The 22,356-nt window shown below is 35.6% G+C and overlaps 3 protein-coding genes across 4 annotated transcripts; 1 reads left to right on the top strand and 2 right to left on the bottom strand.

The window, feature by feature from the left end:
• Positions 1-234: 234 nt before the first annotated feature.
• LOC106339743 (GPN-loop GTPase 2 homolog) lies at positions 235-2,516 on the bottom strand. The gene is made up of 10 exons (XM_013778608.1): positions 2,328-2,516; positions 1,912-1,956; positions 1,761-1,840; positions 1,613-1,687; positions 1,414-1,517; positions 1,174-1,330; positions 985-1,072; positions 834-906; positions 624-754; positions 235-501 (listed from the first exon to the last, which is right to left on the bottom strand). Exons 1-10 carry the CDS (start codon positions 2,417-2,419, stop codon positions 450-452), a joined length of 897 nt encoding a protein of 298 aa, XP_013634062.1. The 5' UTR covers positions 2,420-2,516; the 3' UTR covers positions 235-449.
• Positions 2,517-2,674: 158 nt separating this feature from the next.
• On the top strand, positions 2,675-5,245 carry LOC106336668 (cysteine--tRNA ligase, chloroplastic/mitochondrial). Of its 2 annotated transcripts, none has more exons than XM_013775572.1 (9): positions 2,675-3,065; positions 3,139-3,202; positions 3,351-3,512; positions 3,583-3,753; positions 3,830-4,111; positions 4,193-4,318; positions 4,420-4,623; positions 4,696-4,797; positions 4,868-5,245. In XM_013775572.1, the coding sequence occupies exons 1-9, from the start codon at positions 2,737-2,739 to the stop codon at positions 5,099-5,101; spliced, it is 1,674 nt and encodes a 557-aa protein (XP_013631026.1). In that variant the 5' UTR covers positions 2,675-2,736; the 3' UTR covers positions 5,102-5,245. The 2 variants fall into 2 exon arrangements, with proteins under 2 accessions (XP_013631026.1, XP_013631027.1); XM_013775573.1 differs by having other exon boundaries at positions 2,875-3,065; positions 3,135-3,202.
• Positions 5,246-18,155: 12,910 nt separating this feature from the next.
• Positions 18,156-19,175, bottom strand: LOC106340114 (protein LIGHT-DEPENDENT SHORT HYPOCOTYLS 3-like). Its single transcript, XM_013778977.1, has one exon. The coding sequence runs from the start codon at positions 19,045-19,047 to the stop codon at positions 18,400-18,402; it is 648 nt and encodes a 215-aa protein (XP_013634431.1). The 5' UTR covers positions 19,048-19,175; the 3' UTR covers positions 18,156-18,399.
• Positions 19,176-22,356: the final 3,181 nt, after the last annotated feature.

Below are 22,356 nucleotides of genomic sequence, written 5' to 3'. Positions count from 1 at the left end.
GACCTTGGAATCTATGGGATGGTCCGGGTCCGGTCCGGTCCGGTCCCTCGGAAAACATAAACATTTACACCACCATTCGGTTGGTCCTTTACACCATTGGATTGAAAGATGTAACAAAATTGAAATTACTAAAACGTGAGTATTAACGATTATCCACACGTAATAATCACACCAATAATGGTCTTTGAAATTTAAGTTTAAACCTCTGAACATTCTTTCCATAAACTAGCGAGCTATCAAATATATTGTCAAATTTCAAAGAAAAGTGTAACTTGTAAGCTTCTTATAACTTAGTCGTCAACCAAACCAGTAACTAATGTTGCTTGGCCTTAATCCGAACCCAAAAATCCAAAAGAGGTACGTACAAACCGTTACATCTATAGTTTGGTTCATAGATCATCAAATGATTCCTCTTCTGCTTATCAAGTTTCAGTGTTTATCTCTGTCCCTCAGTCCTCTGTATCCTCGTCTTTCATGTACTTCTCTTGCACGGCAGCAACTGTGAAGACTATCGTTAAAGAAGACAACTCTTTTTGTTGTAAAATATCAAACCAAACTCAGAGCACTTGATAGGAAGAAAAATGGTTAGAATATTTAAAGGTAACTAATAAGAAAAAGGATATCTGTTATATTCCCAATCAGTTTGACGAACTGAGATCTTGCTGTATTCAACCACACTTGCATCAATGCCGGCAAATATGTATCCATTGCTCTTATCAATGAGCTTCACCAGTTCCCCAACACTTTCTTTATCCTGAAAAACCAAAACGCTCAGCATCAAGAAAAGATGCTTCAAGAGAGAGAGAGAGAGTTGCAGAGGAGAGAGAGCAGACCTGAATATCCAAGGTTGTAAAACTAACAAGACCGTAATCTTCAACCACACTACACAGCTCACTCGTTAGTTTCCTGCAACAAGAAGAACATCCAAGTCATGAGATATTGATAGTGCATATTGACTAATCTTCAGCCAGTCTCTATACCAACCTGTACTTGACGGAGCGAGGATCTTGATTAAGATAATTCTGCAAGTATGACAAGTCTTGAACATCGGTATAGAAATCTAAACCGAAAGCTACATTGACACACAAAGAAAGGTAGTTAGTTACTGATTTTATAACTCAAAAAATGGATGTTATGAGGGAGAAAGACAAGATCATTAAATGGTTTTAATACCTAGCTTCCCGTAGTTTCCAATCAGATCGGTCTTAGACAAGACATTGATATGGGGGAGTTCCATATGAAGCATTGTGGATAAAGAGAGAAGCAAAGCGCTTACATAGTTCCCAGGGTCAGTACATAGAACGGAGTCAATTAGTTGCACAGCCGTTAGCTGCAAGAAAGAAAAAGAGAGTTAATCACATGTATGTATAGACTCTTTGGTAACACAACAATAAAGGGGAAAAGGAAACATACTCTAAGGTTCAAGGATTTGGTCAGCTTCGTGAGAACATTCTTGGTACTGTCATGATTGAAGAAGAGTTCCACTTGGCCAGGAAAATCAAACAGAAAATAATGGTCTGCAAAAAAAAAAAAAAACGTTTTCGAAAAGTTTTTCTTATTAGATAAAAGTATACTGGAAGAAAGAGATACTTGAGTTTAGTGTGTGGCAAACCCTTGGAGAGAGGCTTAAGTTTGGCTTCTAGCCAGTCAATGTTCTTCTCCAAGTATTCCATACAGTGTAGCAAACCTGTTTCGGGGTGCAAAAAATTTCGTTAAATTTGGGGACCATTATCAAGAAGAAGGGGAGCAATAATGATTACCTCCATTAGGACCAAGTGAACATTCAGACATAACAACTTCTAACTTAATCAGTTCTTCTATGTTCACAGCACACTCATACCTAAACATCAATGTCAAGAAACAACACTCGCACCATTTTTAACAAGTTTTTGGGGCATAGAAAAAGGATACGGTAATGCATCGTTTGCAGGATCCAGATTAACAACAGCAACCTTCCTGCCAAAACAAAACAAAACAAAACAAAAAGGAGAGAATAGTTTCAGAGAAGTACTCATGAATCTCTCTTACAAAACAAAGACAAGGCAATGAAACTGCACATGAGACTATGAGCTCAAAAGCTAGTTAATTCCAAGATCTATTATTTGACACTCCCATAAACTAAAGTTTGAAGCTTTGTGAGGTCTACAAAGAGCCAGAGACAGAGAAACAACCAATTTCTCTTATTTGACACTCACATAAACTAAAGTTTGGAACTTTGGGAAGTCTACAAAGCCTAGAGAGACAGAGAAACAACCAATATAAACAGAACCAACAGCTACAAAAGAGCAAACTTCTTTTTGGTCCGAAAGAGAAAGAAAGGGGTTTACCTGCCGATAAGAGAGAGGAACTGTGACATGCCATTGCAGTAAGTGGTCTTGCCTGATCCAGGTGGACCTATCACTATTTGTCCAAACACCATATTTAGGTCGCGGAACAGGTCACAAAAGAGTTTACAGAGTAATCTGAGATGGTTGATAGAAAGCAAAATCGTCTTTAGGGTAAACCCGAAATTTGTCAGATTTATCAAAACCCCAATTTTTTGACGACAGACGAAGTCCATTTAAACCGATTCCAACCTCTCGAAGTCTTGCTTTAACCGAACCGGTTAAGAAACCGGTTTACACAAACCGTTGTTTTGTTTCAGAGGTTCTTTGACTCTCTCTCTCTCTCTAGCCGCTTTTGCTAATCCGATTTCTTCCATCTTCTTCGGGACGAGCTTATCGTCTCCCTCCGCCAATGGCTTCTCTTCTCAATCTTTTCAAATCATGTAGACCCTTTACTCCAATTGGACTCCCTTCCCGCCTCAGAATCCAATTCCCCCTCAGACCCGGAAAGCTAACTCAACCCCGTCGCTCTTTCACTCCTCACTCATCATCAAAAAACAATGGAGATTCCACTCCCAGCGCGAAGGACCTTTGGCTGCACAACACGATGAGCAGGAAGAAAGAGCTGTTCAAGCCCAAGGTGGAAGGCCAAGTTGGGATGTACGTCTGCGGCGTCACTGCTTACGATCTCAGCCACATTGGTCACGCTCGCGTCTACGTCACCTTCGATGTTCTCTTCAGGTTAGAGAAAGAAAAGCTTCAAACTTTAATGGAAAGTTTTGATCTTTGATTTTTGATTTTGGGAATTAGGCAGGTACCTTAAGCATCTAGGATATCAAGTCTCTTATGTCCGAAACTTCACTGATGTTGATGATAAGGTGAGAGATAATGATAATCAAGAAACTCGTTCTTACAATACAACTTAAGCTCTCTGGTTACAAGTTTAGAGAGGAATGTTTCAGTGAGAACCTCTTAAAGCTTGAGTTTTCTAAGCTACTGAGTCATGAAAGTTTCATGTTTTTTTAGATAATTGCTAGAGCCAATGAGTTAGGGGAAGATCCAATCAGTTTGAGCAGACGTTTCTGCGAGGAATTTAACCGAGATATGGAACAGCTTCAGTGTTTAGATCCTTCTGTCCAGCCACGCGTCTCTGATCACATACCTCAGATCATAGACCTCATCAACCAGGTTCTTACTTCCTCTGGCTCCTTTTATCTTGTTAGTCATTTTTTTGCTTACATTCTTATGCAATGATCAGATTCTTGATAATGGCTACGCCTACGAAGTTGATGGAGACGTGTACTTCTCAGTCGACAAGTCCCCAACGTACGGAAAATTGTCTGGGAGAAAACTTGAAGATAACCGTGCAGGAGAGAGAGTGGCGGTTGACACAAGGAAGAGACATCCTGCTGATTTTGTTCTCTGGAAAGTAGGCGTTTTAGCTCTTCATTGACTTTCTTTGTTTAAGTTTTTAGAATGTTCTTTTTTTTAATGTTTTTTGGCAGACTGCAAAAGAAGGGGAAGTGTCTTGGGAGAGCCCCTGGGGAAGAGGAAGGCCTGGTTGGCACATTGAATGCAGTGCTATGAGTGCGGCTTATCTAGGCTATAGTTTTGACATACATGGTGGAGGGATGGATCTTGTGTTCCCTCACCATGAAAATGAAATTGCTCAGAGCTGTGCTGCTTGTGATAGCAGTGACATCAGCTATTGGATTCATAATGGTTTTGTTACTGTTGACTCTGAGAAGATGTCTAAATCTTTGGGGAACTTCTTCACTATCAGACAGGTTAAAAAAAACATTTAAAGTTTTGAACTTTTCCTTTCCAAATACAACATTAATGTCTAAACAATCCTTTGACACTTGCAGGTTATAGATCTTTATCATCCTTTAGCTCTGAGACTTTTTCTAATGGGAACTCATTATCGGTCTCCTATCAATTACTCTGACTTCCTCCTCGAGAGTGCTTCTGAACGTGTGTTTTATATTTATCAGGTAATCTCTAGTTACATACTTATTAAGTCTCAGATGCTTAATGTAGATAATGTGGCTATTTAAGTACAATTCTTTGAGGATGCTCACTTGTTTATTGACAGACATTACACGACTGTGAAAGCGTTTTAGGCGAGAAAGATTCAACGTTTGACAATGGTTCAGTTCCTTCAGACACTTTGACAAGCATCAGCACTTTCCGCAGTGAATTCATTGCCTCGATGTCTGATGATCTTCTTACACCTGTAACTCTGGCTGCAATGTCAGAACCATTGAAAACCATCAACGATCTCATTCACACCCGAAAGGTAAAGCATAACTTACTGCAAGAGTATGCTTAATGTTATAGCTTTAAAGCAGTGATGATTTTTGATTTTCAGGGGAAAAAACAACCAAGAAGAGAAGAATCACTTAAGGCTCTAGAGGCATCAGTCAGAGAAGTTCTTACTATTTTGGGGCTTATGCCAACAAGTTACTCTGAGGTACAGCTTCCCATTTTGCTCTTTGCTTTTATGTTCTGTATTGAAATGTTCTGTTCCTTCCTGTTATCAGGTTCTTGAGCAGCTAAAAGAGAAGGCACTAAAGCGAGCTGGATTGAATGAGGAAGATGTGTTGCAGAGAGTGAAGGAGAGGACAGACGCAAGGAAGAATAAAGAATACGAAAGGTCTGATGAAATTAGGAAAGAGTTGGCAAATGTTGGGATTGCTTTGATGGATAGTCCTGAGGGAACAGCTTGGAGACCAGCCATTCCTCTTGCCCTTCAAGAACCTTCAACTACAACTTGAGCGCTTTAAACTATATACTATAATCTCTGTTCTTTTGGTTTTAGTGGGTTGCGTTCTGTGTATTTTTTTGTATCATTTTTGTTGATTTCGTCTTAAGATTATAAAGAGTAACAGTGGATTCTTGTTTTACTATAATTTTTCTTTTGTTGGAATTCAGCGATGGATATGCTCAGTAATCAAAGAAAGTTAATTGTTTATTTTACTAAAATAAATAGATATATATTGGTTATAAATATACATTTGAATTTTGTATTTTTTTTATTTTTTTTGTCTGAGTAAAAAAAAAAAAAAAAATTAAAGACCAACCAATTGCGGGCCGCCACGTGTTAGTGGGGCCCGCAAACAGTCCAAAAACCCACCTAACATCGATCCTTATTTCGGCTTTCTTGTGACCGTTTTTTCCCCTTTTTTTGGCCCCCCAACCTAAAAACCACATTAAAAACCCCTTCCCCCTCCCCGATAATCCTGCTCTAAGTATTTTTCAAAATGCAATAGAGAAGAAGTAAAAGAGCAAAGGCGGTAAGAAAACCCGGCATCAATTTTGGCTTGGAGGAGGGACAGATTCGATGATTTGTTGCCGTGAGAGTCTTCTCCTCTTCCTCCTCTTCTTATTATTATATTGTCTGTTTTTCTGTTATCCACCTCTGGTTCTCTTCTTCTTTGTACGACATCGAGATACGAGCTATTCTTCTTTCCATGGATTCTCTTGTGGATCTACAACAGTTTCTGACACGTCGCTGGATAGCAGCGAGATGCTGCAAGGAATCGGGAAGGAGGGGGTTCATACGAGAGTAATTTCGATCTGGTAATATTGTCTTGTTTTCGGCTTAGCTTATCTGTTAATCGCTCTCTACTGCGGTTTAGATCATCCTTGTTCCGGGGTGGGTGGGTTAGTTATGTGGCTTGGGGGCGAGTGGAGGCGGTGGAGAGTCTCTCCTTCGTGTGGTGGTATTGAATCGCTGGGTTTCAAAGGTTCATATGTTCTCTGATGTTCCTCTCCATCTTGGCTCCTCTCCTCTGTTTTGCCTACTTTTCCACTCAACGGAGAGGTTATATTCTCTGAATCCTTGTTTGCCTTATAGATTGCTCGATTTAGTCTCTTCTCAGTATCGGTACGGCAGTGGCGTTAATGGCGAGTCCGTGAGCAGGACAGGTTTAGCATCCTTGTTGTGAAGAAGTTGGTTGGTGTCACCTCTCCATTTCCAGTCGTGAATGAGTCCTCGTTGCAGCTTTTTATAAGAGTTTGTCCCCTTCCTGGTTTGTTCGTTGATCTCCTAATTCCTTGGTGGCTTCTTCTTGGATGGTTGAAACAGTATAATGAGGTTGAGGTTGAGGTTTTGGTTCAATCGGATGAAGTTGCAGTTTTGTAGGCGGGTTGGTCCCGGGTTTTGGTTCTTAGACCAATGTTTCGGGGTTGGTGTGTGTGGGGTGCTATTCTGGTTCTGGCTTTTCATCGTGGACAGGAGGTTCATGTGATTTCGGTTCTGTTAAGTCTTTTTCGCCACTTGTCCGCTTGGCTGACTGTGGTCTTGTGCTAGGCCTCCAGTTATTTTACGCATTGACTATGCTATCCATGGTTGTTTAAGGATTGTAGGAAGGTCTTATAAGAATTTGTGGTTTTCTAAGTTTTGTTTAAGTCTGGTCTTTGGTGTCCTCATATGGGTTTTACGGTTTTAGTGTCTCTCCTATGGGTTTTTGTTTTCAGGGATATCAACGTATTCCCCGGTTCTTGTATTACAATGTGTACTTCATCCCGTGTTTAATATAATCAATTGACGAAAAAAATGTATTTTAATTCAGTTCGGTTATGTATTGAACTTGAAAACGAAAAGAAAATGGAAGTGGTGTATTGTTTGCCATTTTTTTTTTGTCTTTGGGTTCAAAATCTTGTTTTTGACTAAAAGAAGTAATATTCTATTTTATCTTTTGTAAGCAAGAGATTTGAACTTTGGAGTATGCATGTGGTGGAGTCTCACGAGGGTTTCACTAAATATAGGTTTGAGGTGAGTAATGATGAAACAAGAGAATCATGTGGAAACTCGGGGTCCCTCATTTCAATGTTGATTGTCTGCTCGATATATTTAAAAAATGAAATATTCGTATCAGTCTAAAAATGTTAATAATTATCATGGAACTTATGCAATGGTTGCTGCGACAGATGTGAGAAGATAGAGATTAACAGATGGATAAACAATAAAGAAAGATACAGAGATTTAACGTGGTTCACCCCTAACGGTTACATCTACGGGCAAAGAGAGATTTTATTGATGGTACAGGCAAAGAAAAATTTTATTGATGGAGGAATTACATAGATCTATCCACAAGAAAATCAGATCTAGTTTCTCTACAGTTGCTAACTAGGTTTAGAGGAGACACAAAATATATATAGTGTCCCAGAAAACCCTAGCACTAGTGGACCTCGAAAAACTAAGGTCCAACCGATTCAAGGCATTATTCAACATTGGTGATAATAATATTAAATGAGTGTGTTGATTCTTGAAAGCTCTATCTTTTTGTTCTAACCTTATATGCAAAGGTTATTATTCTATGTCTAAAGTCGAAAGGCCAAGTCATGGTAGTGCTCACTCCTAAGTCCTAATCCACAGCAAATCTACAAAATATATTCTCGTAGTTGAGTGGTACTGCTGGTGAAAAATCTCATAGATGAAATGAAATTAAAGTTATGTGTTTGTTATAAGTGATGGTTTTTCATGTCGATCAAACGAGAGCCGTTTAAGTGAGCTATGTAACTTAAACAAAGTTTTATTTTAATTGGCAAAGTGAACTAAAAATGCAAGTATGAAACCGCATGTAGCTCGAAGTAGAAATACGTGCAAAAACATGCATAGAGATCTGTGCAAACACATTGTTAAATTTTTATAGCTCGAAGTAGAAACCTTGTATAGAGGTAGAGTCTAAAGGCAACACTGACTCAATATGATTGTGTTTTTTGAAAAAGAAGAAAAACAATTATGATCAGTTTTCAACCGTTGAAAAGTAGGTTATTCATATATCACATAAATGTTTTAAATTAAAAAAAAAACTATTTATACTTGGTGTACTTTTGTATGAAATGTTGACCGTTGGTTTAAAACCATCATTATAAAAAGCAAGTTTAAAATATGAAAAGAAAAAGATGAAACTTTATTTGGCACAGTAATTATTGAATATTCTCTAAAATCTTTAGGTAAACTATGTGTTGATCACTATCTTATGAATTTATGATGTGTGTAATCTATTATTGTTGATTAGGGACTAACTAAATTAAAACTCTTATTGAATCTTTTATACTCTCTCCATTTCATTTTACTTGTCGTTCTAGACTTCGAGACACACATTAATAAAACATTTAAGTTTATCTATTTACCAGATTAAAAACATCATTACCAATACACCTAATCAGATTTCAACTAATAGAAAAATAGATTAGAATAAAAAATCAATAAATTTTGCATTGAAATCATAAAACGACACTAATTTTAAAACAAAAATTTTGCTCTAAGACGACATTTAATTCGAAAGAGAGAGTAACAGTTATTTTGGGATTTTCACATAGAAAAATATGACTGAAAGATACACAAGACATGATAAGTCAAGACATTTTCAGCTCTTGATTTATGAACCTAAAACTGTGGATTTTAAGACTTTAGGCGAACTGAAATGTACAATTACAGAATTGTTAAGTTCAAAAAAAAAATTACAGAAATGTTTTCTCACTTTTGAAATAGATTTTTTAAACTGAGAAAATTTATGAAATGGACAAGAATCAATAAAAGTTGAAGGCTGGGTCTTTGAGTGCTCTGCGAGGAACAACTTACAGAGACAAGACAAGTGAGAGACAGAACTTTGGCGCTATCTCTTATGAATAATGCAACATTACACAATCTGCCAAAATAATTTTTAAAATTTTATTTTGTGTTCCAAGTTTTTATTTATCTTAGTATTTCATTTATTCAAAGAAATTGAGGATCTTAGAACACCAAACATGTTACATTATATTGTTTTAGGTACTATAAAATGCTTTAACATCTGTTGTTTTGATCTTTAAATGTTTCAAAAACATTATTTCATCTGCCGGCCCCATTGTTGTGACGCTATCTAAACTATAGTTATTGACTAAATCAGGTAACAAGTGAGATTAAAAATAAATTATGTCCAATCAATACCTTTTTCATGTTGTCTTTCTCGCTTTTAACATTTTTTTCATTTTATGTATTAAATAATTTTATTTATTTTATGAAAAATCAGAAACCTATTACAAAAAACAGCAAAAAACTTCACTGAAATAAAAATATATATTTTATTCATATATCGTTCAAACAAACTATTTCACTATAACAAGTTAACAACTAGACTTACAAATCTCAAAATACGAGTTTTGGGACTTTGACTATGTAGGTCTTGATTGGAGACACATGCAACATAAAAAGTGCAATATGCCGATCATAGAATTAACAAAATCATTAAGCAAAAGAAAATATTTATCATTTCGTAGTTTGTATTGTCATTAGAATTGCATATATATATATATCTTAGTATTACTTCATGTTATTCAGAATTATGTTTTTTTTTTTTGGTAAACATGTTAAGATTGCATTACTATTTTAAAGTTTGTGACAGAAGTTACAGAGAATCACTAGTAGCAGAACACAAACACCAAAAGGAAACTATAACACAACAACAAATACAGTAAGGAAAACGCGAGATATGAGCTGAACCTAGAAGTAGAAGAGAGAACACACGGGAAGAGCTTGAAAGGGTTGCCAAGAGCGAGCAGCACGCAAGATCGAACTCCAAAGGAAGGCGCCAGTTAAAACATGAGTCACGAGCCGGTATAGTTGGCAGGCACTTGCCTCCAAAAAAAATGGCCTTACCACAAAGGTCCTACCACTTGCAACTGCACAGATACCAACTAGAGCTTGGAATTCATAGTAGACGACAATGGGGCTGTACCGAAACGGCGGAACCGACGAACCAGAGCCTGTCGAAGCACCGGTTACCAAGCACCGCAAAACAGCCACCTCTACTCCTCCTTCCTGAAACTCACAGGCACCTGAGAACTCTAAAAACCCCACAGACCCCCACTGGAACCACTAACACCCCAACTTCGAGCGCAAAACCACTCTTATTTGGATAGACCACTGGCTGATAACCCGCCACCACCACCAGACTATGTACGAAAAAAGGACGCTAACACCACAGGGCAAAGGATCCGCGGAACCACACCCTATCTGCAGAGGTGCTAGCAACACTCGCCCTCACCGGGACTGTAGTCCAAGGTCGACTACAACATACCTAAGCCAACAATAACCCGCACGAGCGACTGACCCTGAGAACCAGAGTCTGACCTTTATCCGCAAAGAGAAGCTCAAACAACCCGCTTCACCAAATCGCCACTTCTGATTTAGCCAAGAAGAAGAGCTCAGCCCTATCTCACGAGCTTGACAGAGACACCTTCTAGCCACAAGGAGCACTACACCAACCTGCAAGGAGAGCTGCCAGCAGAGAATCACCACCACGGTCTGAGAACTTGCCTGAGATTCAAAATCAACTCCTGATACAATAAACTCTCACTGGTAATGAGAAGAAGATAGATCTGAAGAGAAATCTCAAAAACGAGAACCCCCAAACCGAGAACGAGGGCACTTGTCATCAACAACCGCAAACTGACGCCAGAAGAAACGACTGAGTCCTGGAGCACCACCACCGGAGCAAAATCGACCACCATTGAAAGCAGATCTGGCCAGATCTAAGCGATGTCTCGAAGGAAACCCACGGAAGAGCCACCAAGCTCCACTCTCCCAGTCGCGCCTCACCACCGCTCCAGAATCTTCACCACCGGGCATCGACGCCGGAGAGGAGTGAGAGAGACCACAACGGAAAGTATATCGACGAAGCTAAGAAGAGGGAGAAAGAGACGAGACAGGGAAGGAGAAAGAAAGGATAGAGAAGGGAGAGAGACAGCCGGCGACGGAAGCAGCGAATCCGCCGGAGCCGCCACCGGCTGAAGACGGCGCAAGCTGAAGCTGATTAGGGTTAAAGGTTCACGGGGTTAGAGAGGGAAGAGAGAGAAGAGAGACTTCAAACTATCGTGTCCAAAAAGAATTATGTTATTTAGAAAATAAGATTATTTAATTTAATATATTCAACAATACAAGCAGGTCATTCAAAAAGAAATTAAACTTCTAATATCTGGGTGTGACCGTGTGAGTAAAGATCATACATGACTCATATCATATGTTACTTAGAACATCTCCAAGAGCAACCTTAAAATCTCAAATATAAGGTTTTATCTACTCCAAGAGCAACCTCAAAACCTCAAATTATAAGGTTTTGTACAGTAAAACCTTATATTTGAGGTTTCACTGTACAAAACCTTATATTTGGGGTTTCATATTTATTTGGTCCTTATACTTTTCTGTCTTTTAAAAATCTTCATAACTTTCTTGTTTATCATTTTAGTCCATACAATTTAATATCTTTTATATATTCTTATAAATTTAACTTTTACATATAAATTTCAATAAATATATAAATGATTAAATAAAAACAAAGCATAATATTTTAATAATATTAAACAAATATTATACAAGACAATATTACATCAAACAAGTTAATACAAAAACTAAAAATGCATAAAATAAAATTACATAAGCAATATTACAATTATACTAATATTCCGGTAAACCTGATCCCGAACCTTCAATATCACTAAAAAGTTGTCCATAAAAAGTTGGTGCATTGGGAGACTGTTGTTGTCCTCGAGTTCTTTTCCTTATAATTCTTTCTTGTTCAGATCGAATAAACTCACGAGTAGTATGATCACTGATAGATTCTAGGTTTGTTAACAACATTTTATTCTCTTCATGCATTTCTTTAAGGGCTAGTTTTTTTGCTTGGTTTTGCATATGTAGCTGAGTTAATTCAAAATTCTTCTCCCTAGCTGATGCATTTTCTTTTAAAAAACCAATGACTTGTTCATTTGATGAAACCAAAGTGTCAACTGAAGAATTGTTACCTTCTGAGATTTTCTTTTGAGTTTTGCTTTCTTTGATCCAATGGGACGCTGTGATGAATTTGATCCACCATCATCACTACTTAAGTTGATTGAAAATGAAGACAATCCCGGAGATTGTGATGTTGGAGAACCAGCAACATTGCTTTCTTGAGTGTTTGGACTACCAAAATTAACATTGTCGGTAAACTTTGGGATATCCTTCATCAAAACCCACACATGGTCAAATATAATATGGGTTATTATCTAGCTAATGGGATTTATCCGAAGTGGTCAACTATTGTTCAAACTATAAGTGATCCTCAAGGTCCAAAGAAAAGATTGTTTGCAGCAAGACAAGAGGCATGTCGAAAAGATGTTGAACGCGCCTTTGGTGTTCTGCAATCCAAATTTGCCATCATAAAAGGACAATGTCGTTCTTGGAAGAAAGAAGTAATGCATGATATAATGACAGAATGCATTATAATGCATAACATGATAATTGAAGACGAACGGGACATCAACGCACCGATTAGAGATGCAAGAGCGGCGCCAGTGGTACAAGTTGAAATGGCAGTAAGCGAAAATGCCCGGTTTCAACAATTTTTAGCTCGTAATCTACAAATAAAAAATAAAGAAGCTCATCTCACGCTTCGAAATGCATTAATTGATCATATATGGGAGCATTATGGGAATAATAATAATAATAATGAATAATGTATTTTTAAGTTTTTTATTTATATGTAATATGCTATTAAAATGTAATAGTTTATTAATAAATGTTGTTTAAAATATTTTTGTTGTATGATTTTAGATTATATAAAAGTTTTATGCTTTTATTTGAGGTTTGTATAATGCAAGGACTGTTATGTAAAAATTAGAAATTTTTAAGGTTTTTTTTTAAGTTTACTCTTGGAGAAGGTCACCCTTAAACCTCAAATATAAGGTTCAGTAAACCTCAAATATAAGGTTGCTCTTGGAGATGCTCTTAGAACCTCAATTAGCTACTAGATCTCGATCCGCGCAACCGCTCGGGTTTTTGTTTTCGTTTATTTTTATATAAACATTTTGTTTTCAATTCTAAATTAGTATATATTATAATATATACGTGTCTATCAATTTTTAAAACAAAATAAGTTTACAGTATATTTTTTCCATTGTAGATTGTTTCAAACATTCACATGTATTTGTATCTTCTTATATATATATATTTTCAGATTATTATTTTATTATTAAAATCGTAACTATATATATAAAGATTAGTAAAATATTATTTTATTGTCATATTCTAAGATATTGTAACATTTCACAAATTTAGAAAATTTTTTAAAAATTAAACTTTTTCCTTCATAAATTTATATTATCGAGTAAATAATTAAACATTTAGTTTTTGTTTAATGTTTAAAATAAACTATATAGCTTTTTTTTAGCAATGAAAATAAACTATATAGTTTAAAATTTGTTTTCATTGGTTTAAGTTAGTAAAGATTAATCATTGTTAGATAATATGATTTTTGTTATTTAAAAAAAAATCTTTATAATTTTAAAAGGGAGAAATTTCATGTTTACCATTTTCATGGTACCACTTTTCATCTTTACCACCACTAAAGAGACATTTTTAAAAATACATTCTTCACTAAGTGGCAAAATACTCTTATACATTTGTTTTCTATATATATAATAAATCATTATTTAAATAAACAAATATAATAATAATAATTTTTTATGTTTTCGAATTATAATTTTTCAAATTCGAACTTTTTTATAATTTTTTTTTTGAATTTATTTTTTAGAAATTTGGTTTTTATATTATTTTTTTTTCAAAATTTCTTTTTGAAAATCGAAAATTATGGTTGAAACTATTTTTTTAAAAAATTATATTTTTAATTATTTATTTATACATTTATTAGAATCATACATTTCATATATATTCTAAAAATTTTACCTCATCTTTCAACTCTAAACTCTAAGTCTAAATTAGTTAATCCTAGGGGTATAAGTGTCTTTTACTCTTCATTAAAAGTGAGGGTAAAAGTGATTAGTATAGACATGAAAAGTGGTACTATGAATGTGGTATTTGTGGCAATTTCCCTTTTAAAAGTTAACATCGACAAATATTTAAATAATTAACATATGAAGGTATAATATTACAACATTAAATTATATCTATTTAATTTATACTATCTATAAATCCAATGGATTTTCTATTGTTTAAATCTAATTATTGATAGCCCAATAAAAATTTATGGTAGGCTCAAAATTTAAATGATAAGATTAGAGATTAAATGTAACATGACTTTCTATAAATATGTCTATTAGGTCCATTTTTTAAAAAATCACACATGAATCAAGATAGTAATTTTATATCAAGTTATTCACATTCCTATATCTGGTGTACCTATTTAACATACGTTACCTTAAAAGTATAGAGGTCTTGCTATGATTTATGAATGCACCAGAGGTGGAAATGATTTTTCATAGTCATTATGTTAAAAGTCTGTAGTTCGAGTGACCGTTAAAACAAAATTACTATTACATACTATGATTTTCAGATTTAAAGAAATTACGAGTTTCGACTCTAAACTTCTTTACATTTTTCTAAAATAATTTTTTTTATTATAAAGGTAATTTTTCTTCGATGTATGATTCCATAAGAGAATTTCTTTATTTTAAAAGAAAATATCAAAAATATTATTTTTTGACTTTATATTTTGAGATGGAAATAACATTTTTTATATTTGTCCCTATAAATATAAGAATTATATTACGGACGTATACAATAGAATAAATCTAAATCTATAATAAAGATTTTCTATTTTAGAAGAAAACGTAGAAATATAAATGGAGGTGACTTAGAGATGATATAAGAAAACGTATCATTCACAAGTATAACCTATGATTAATTAAACATGAACAACGAAAATGAGTTTGGAGATGAAACAAAAACAAGAAACACATATTTACTCAAGAATGCCACGTATGCATGAGAATGTTTGTGACTGGGTACGAATTCCACAGTAAATCTTTGGGGAGATTTGATCAACAAAAAAAAAAACTTTGGGGAGATTTGGTTGTAGAGATAAGAGCAATTTAGGTGAAAAACATAGAAAGATCGCTAAATTAAGAGAATGTCAACGAAGGAAAAGATGAGCATACGTGGCGGGCAGTAACAAATCAAAAAGACGGCAATATTCTGAACGCTTGAAGACTTAACTTTCAGGTCTTATATTCCTAGGATCTTTTTTATGACAGAAGATATCTAGGTGGATTTTGCAAGATAATATAAAATTTTCGTTTAGATTATATGAATTTGCATCGGTAACCAAAATACAATATACGGCGCAGCTGTAACCCAAATCCAACAAAAGATTTGCCAGAGATTTTTTTTTTTATTCTCTTTCTTCATACTCTTACTTCCTCCTCTTACTTCTTCATCTGCTTATTTTTTTTATTCTTCTACTGAATTCCAAAAAACTGACCAAATGTGAGCGGTCTACACATGGTAAATCAATTTAATGTGTAATTGTCTGTTTTTTATCAGAATTCTACAGATTTAAAACGTTCAGAAGTCGAACCAGATGTTATAGAGATTTTGATTCATGGGGTCGTTCGCTTCATCACCACTCGCATGATTCTCCCTAAGTTCGAAGAGTGCTGAGCCATCACAATGATCATTTGTAGCCACACAATTAATTATTTTTGTTATTTAGATATGTAAATATAATATTCGTCGGTCAAAAGTTTTGTTGCCCCAACTACAATATATATTAGCCGTGTATGTGATTGCTATAACAAGACCATAAAATATTAGCCGGCCAATATTTTATTTGCACCAGGTACAATATATATTAACCGTATACTATTTATCATTAACAATACTTCTAACTAGGATAAGACTAAACTCAATACATTACTATATTCTAAACCCAAACCCTAAACTCTGTACCCTTATTACTATATCCTAAATCTTATACCTGTATTCTCAACTTTACCACCTCCGCCCTAATGTAAGTGTAAACAAGGTATGTAGAAAAATAAATTCGTATACAGTTTACTATCGATTTAACCGGCTAACATCTCTGTTCACCTAAAACGATAAAGTTTAAAATATCTACTTAGCCGGATACTTTCTGAATGAACCGAGTGTTGTAACTATTGACCGGCCAATTCGATTGTTTCTATATTACGGATACATAGGTTAGCAAAAAATCCAATGCCCTGAATACTAAACCCTAAACCCAAAATACCAAACCCTAAACCCAATAGGAAGCCCGAAACCCAAACCATAGTCACTAAACCCGAAACCCAATAGTAACCCAAGAACCTAAACCCTAGTCACTAAACCCCAAACCCTAAACCCAAAATACTAAACCCTAAAACCAATAGGAACCCCTGAACCTAAACCCTAATGTCTAATCCGTAAACCCTAAACCCAAAAGACTAAACCCTAAATACAATAGGGATTAGACATTTGGTTTTGGGTTCCCGGGATCCTATTGGGTTTAGGGTTTAGTATTTTGGATTTAGGGTTTAGTATTTTAGATTTATTGTTTACGGTTTAGTTACTCGGATTGGGTTTCGGGGTTCCTATTGGGTTTAGAGTCTAGTATTTTGGGTTTATGGTTTAGGGTTCAGGACATTGGATTTATTGTTTGGGTTAAGCGTTTATTATTAAGGGTTTCAGGTGTAGCATTTTTTGGTGTGGTTATCTAAATCCTTATACCAACACACTTATTCCCAACCCTACCCCTATATCTCCACGTAAGTGTAAACAAATTATCTACAAAACTGATTTCTTATACAGTTATGTATCTTGTTAACCGGATAACTTGTTTGTTCACCCTAAGCGATAATGTATTGAAGTTCATCTTAGCCGGATATTGTTAGAATTACTCGTCGGTAGTAAATATTCACCGGTCATAGAGTTTGACTCCATATTACAGGCACATAACTTTATAAGAATCAAGATCATAACTATGACATATGAAATGAATATACGAGTAATGTTTAGGCAATGTTTTCATTGATCAGGACAAATTCTTAGACAATTAATATTATATATACTTCTTTATAAAATTAGTTATTTGAGATTAAAATCCTATTTTTAATGTCAAATTGTTATAGAGTCAATATAGTATTTACGCGGTTAACGAACAAGAAGATCTTATACGACACGTCAACCGTACAACATATATAACATATATATGAAGTGGAGAAACAGCGGTGAAGAACTTCATCGGAGACGCAGTGGCGGAGGGCTTCGCTGGAGACGCAGGGTGCAAGAGCTTGACCAGGGACACAGAGATCGAGAACTTCGCCGGAGACGCAGCGGCGGAGAGTTACACTGGAGACGCAGCGGCGAAGAGCTTCACCGGAGACGTAGCGGAGGAGAGCTTCACCAAAGAAGCAACAGCCGTCTGCGTTCCATCTTTCTCCCCTATACTGACCGTCACGGTGACTGGTTTCACTGAATAGTAGAACAAAATGGGAGAGAAATCTCAAATCTTAAATTTTTGTTTTTTTTTAATTCTATCGTAATGCAGTGAAATGAAATGCAACCTGGCAAAAGATACAAAAGAGAATAACGTGAAAGAGTGATAGATCTTTGCGTATCCTAATAGAAAATTTGGTCTACGATTTTAGCGGATAATGAAATGTTTGTGCTGTAGGGGTAACAGAGTAAAAAAACACTTCGAACAGTGACAGTTTTATTCAATGAGTATATCGCTAAATACGTAAAAGTCTTTTGGTATAGCTCATAATTTCTTTGGAGATAAACTAATGAGAAAATTTCAAGAAACTTAAAATAGATAGTGCAGTCACTGTCAACCACTAAGTCAATAAAGACCACTTGTAGTTCACGGTTACTTTTAGACAACGACCACTGTTTTGCATTAAAAGAAGAAAAATCAATAAAACAATTCTAGTACCATCATACTCCACAAACTGATCTAAACTAAAACCTAAGACCTCTCTCTGTTTTAGAACTAGCTCAAGCCGAAAGATGGTGTAGAAGAAGACCAGTTCAATTGATGATAAATACTAAATAGATACTAAGACACATTTATGTGACTATATATTTTTGTAAAATTTATTTTATTTAAGGAAATAAATTAAAAAACCAAAACCCTACCTTCCTTGATCCTCCAACATACACTAGTAACAAAAGAACTCTTAGTTCTTCTTCGACCAGATGCTAAAACTAAACACATGAACCTAAACTAAAACCAGCATACACATAAGAAAGAGACCAATTCACATTTCATATTACATAAATACTCATTTAAAAAAAAAACAGATGTAGTCACTTCTCAAGCTTTGATATTTGGGTAGTACAACTAGTACCCGGCAACATTTGAGATTGCTGGTGGCTAGCTACGGCGGAGGAAGAAGAAGCCGACAACGTAGGAACAGGACGCTTTCGCTTCTTCTTCTCGTAGCTAACACCTCTAGCTTTGCTCTGCGTATCTCTAACTTCCCTTAGGTAAAGTCTAACGGCGCGTGCTCCAAATGGATTAGTCTCAGGTTTGCCTCCGTTCTCTTCAAAAGCAGCTCGAAGACGACCGATGAGAGCGTCAAGACTTCCCCAAGCTTGACGAAGAGGACAAGGACACGGTGCAGGAGGATTAGGATGGCCGTAGAAGTGACAAATGGTCGTGTGGACTTTTGTCTTACCGAACTGGTCCAAGTAACGGAGAAACTCCAGCACGTGAGCTCCGCTGCATCGGGAAAGCGAAAGCGGTGGGCGATGGTTCCTTAAGTACTGTCCGAACGTGTTCCAGTCTCTTCTCTTCTGGTTCTCGTAACGGCTTGAGTTCGCCGATGGAGAGGAGGAAAACGGTGGCTGTGGTGCGGTGGCTCTGGAGGAGGACGAAAGGTTTGCGTTGATGCTGAGGTTTGTGGTACCTAAGTAAGCCGAAGAGCCTTCCATCAGTTGTGGAATCATATCCATTTTTGAACAGATCGGTCGATACTGTATGCTTGCACGGATTTTTCTTGATACTTGATCTTTCTTTGGTCGATGCCGAGAAGCTAAAAGTTTTGTTTGTGCGGTTGGGAGATATAGGGTTACTTTTTAAAGATATATATCATGTGTATTAGTTCTATAGTTTTCAGACCTTTACATTTTTTATCCATTGTTTGTTTTGTCCCTATTTCATATACCGGGTTTGGTATTTCTATGTAGTATTCCAAATTCCGAAATGAATGTCGGAAGAACTAAATAGCTTTTTTGGGACATATACTAAACTGAACGTTCGTGAAAAGGTTTTCAGAATAATTAGTATATATGGATAATAAATAGATACAGAGTTACAGACTCTTTTATATGTATAATTTGTTCTTCTGATCTTGTATCAGACGTTTGGTCGGCTTCTTTGAGGTATAAATATAATTAAGTAACAAAAAGTAATAGTTGTTGTCCTATATATAAATTTAGGGCTTCGCAAAGTTATTTTGTGAGAAGTTTGACTCTGCCTTGTTCTGCTTATAAAACAATTGACTGTAGAAACCAATTGCTGCATGATTTACATTTAAATTCTCTGGATGAACTCTAATCGTTTTTTCCCCTATTTCAGTACCTATTTTAAAAGTTCGTGAAAAGTTGAAGCTATCTTACTATCTTGTGTACGATTCGACGCAAAATTAAAAGCTTATGCGCTGAGGAAAGGATCTTTAGAGAACCGGAATTGTAAAAACACTATTTAGTATTCTAAACACTCTTTGTTACTTTTTTCACTCTTTGTTACTTGGTAGAGTAGAGATAACTATTGTAAACTTTAGCCAAGATGATAATATATAATTTAAGTTTCCGTCGACAGAATATATAGTATGTATACTTGGCTTCATTATTGATGAAGACTTGTGAGCTTGGATGTCTCGTTATGATATTACTTTTCTCTCCTCTTTTCGGTTTTTTTCTCAATGAAATAATTTTCTATCGCTAGAAAAAATCAAAAAAGGAGTTGGCATTTAGGTGTGAACAAAGGCAACCAAAAGTTTGAAAAGGATAGAAATATATTTTAATGATCTGTTTCTACATCTACTGTAGAAATGATTGACAGTTCATTGTTATTTTACCAAAATAGCCCTAACTTCTCTTTTCGGCACATATGATAGAGCTTTCCATCGGACTATTGTAAACGAAAAAACAACTATCGTAAACAAAACACAATTATTCGAGAAAAATTAGATCATATAACCATAAAATAATATTGGCAAATTAACCTATGATATACTGCATATCATCGAAAATTAGATAAAAATACCTTTTTATATTACTCCATACTTTAAACTGCAAAATTTCTTAGAAATACATCGATGTTCATAGCCGCAAATAACTGAACCAATGTGAAACTTAAGGAAAAGAAAAGAAAACTGAAACATCAGATATGATGTACAGCGGCATATAAAAAGGCAATTAATTGGTACGAAATAGGAAAATTGATACATAATGCGATTTGCGAGGCGGTGTTGCGACGAAGATTAGCGGCAACATTGATGTTGGTGTTAATGAAACTAGAACTTGAGGTGAAACATGTACGTTCGATAATTTAATAAGTGAAAGTGAAAATGAGATTCAGAACCAGAGAAGATGATCAATGTTATTTATGTAGTATATTCTGTTATATATTGCTTCTTTGTAACAAATAGAATAGAAATCATATTTCATAGTAATAGTGACAGTTATATACAATTGATATGAAATGTTCGGTTTAGAGTTTGATCTTTAGATCTAGTTCAAACAATTTTTCTCTCATAGTTCTTTTATGTTTTTTTTACCAACAACTAGTATGTAATAACTATTCTCGTACATAATAATTTTAGAAGATGATGCAGTGCGAGATACGCGAGAAGATCAAATCTAGGATCGACAACAAATCAGCCATTACACTAATTAAAAATCCGGTTTTCCATAAAAAGAGTAAACACATACACTACAAGAAAACATAAGTTTAACGACGGCGGTATTCCTCGTGATTTCATCGTAAAATAGGGTTTACGAGGAATTAGCGAGGAAACACGTTTCGTCGTTACTCGTTCGTCGTAACGCATATTTCCTCGCCAATTCGTCGTAACTTAGCGAGGAAAACGTTTCGTCGTAAAGACAACGTAAATATTCCACGTAAGAATGTCGCTATATTTCCTCGTAAATACCTCGAAAATAGTTCCTCGTAAACTACACGTATTTATCTTGAAAGTATTTCCTCGTAAAGTAAACATAATACTTTTCGACGTAAAGTAGTCGTAATTTAGCTACGAATTTATTTTGATTTTGATATTTCCAGAATTTTAAAATATAATAAAAATTATTTAATTTTTTAATAAAAATCTAATTTAAAAATAAAAATAAATACGAAAATATTTTATACATAAATAAGTTTTGAATATAATACAACCAACGAAAAGTAAAAAAAAAACTACGGGTCTTTCATCGCCCGATAGAATTCCTCACTCCTCCTCTCTACCTCCGCGTCGGCATGTGTGTCGGATGATGACTCGCCTGGAATGGGATTTTGTCGTCGCATGTTCCTCAACAAGGACTCCCATTCCGGATTTGTGGCTATAACGTCCAAGAAGCCCTCGACTCTACCCACACGAGCTGTGAACGCAGATCGCGTCGAGTCCAACTCGTTACACAGCTGAGCGGACTCTCTATGCAGCTGAGTGACTTCGTATTCCCGTGTCTGACCATAAGACGATGTCGCTCTCGGAACATCGTTGACGGAACCAATCCCCAACGTACGTCCCTTTTTCTTAGGGACAACCTTAAAAACAAAAAAAAAATATTGTTAGTAAAAAGTTAAAGTTAAATTAAATGAATAATAAAAAAATTTTAAATTTCAAAAAATGCACCTCCTCGTAAATTTACCTCCTCATAAATCTTATCCACTTCAAGTGTGGATAAGGTGACAGATAATCCGTCGGTGGCCAGCTGGGTCTGGCGGTCGTCAACCTGAGCAACCAAGTCGTTGAAGATTTGCTCGGACTTGCCATCTAGAAATTGGCCCGCCTTATTCTTGTGGGTCCTCTCGTAAAGTTGCATAGAGACGAGAGTTATCCCGTCTCTTTGGCCTAAAAAACATTTAAGAAAGTTAGAATATACATATATATATATTAAAAAATTAATTAAATAAAATATTTAATTACCATTTCCAAACGGACACCGGCGTGGGGTTTTTGGCCCGTAGAGTGAAGCATCGGCCCGTGGCCGTGCTCATCTACCGTGTTACGGGAGGCAGAGCAAGACTGAGTGATTCTA

The sequence above is a fragment of the Brassica oleracea genome, chromosome C4 (assembly GCF_000695525.1).
Source record: "Brassica oleracea var. oleracea cultivar TO1000 chromosome C4, BOL, whole genome shotgun sequence".
Taxonomy (NCBI): domain Eukaryota; kingdom Viridiplantae; phylum Streptophyta; class Magnoliopsida; order Brassicales; family Brassicaceae; genus Brassica; species Brassica oleracea.
The sequence above is the reverse complement of the archived record's forward strand: the minus strand, read 5'-3'. Positions and strand labels throughout refer to the sequence as shown.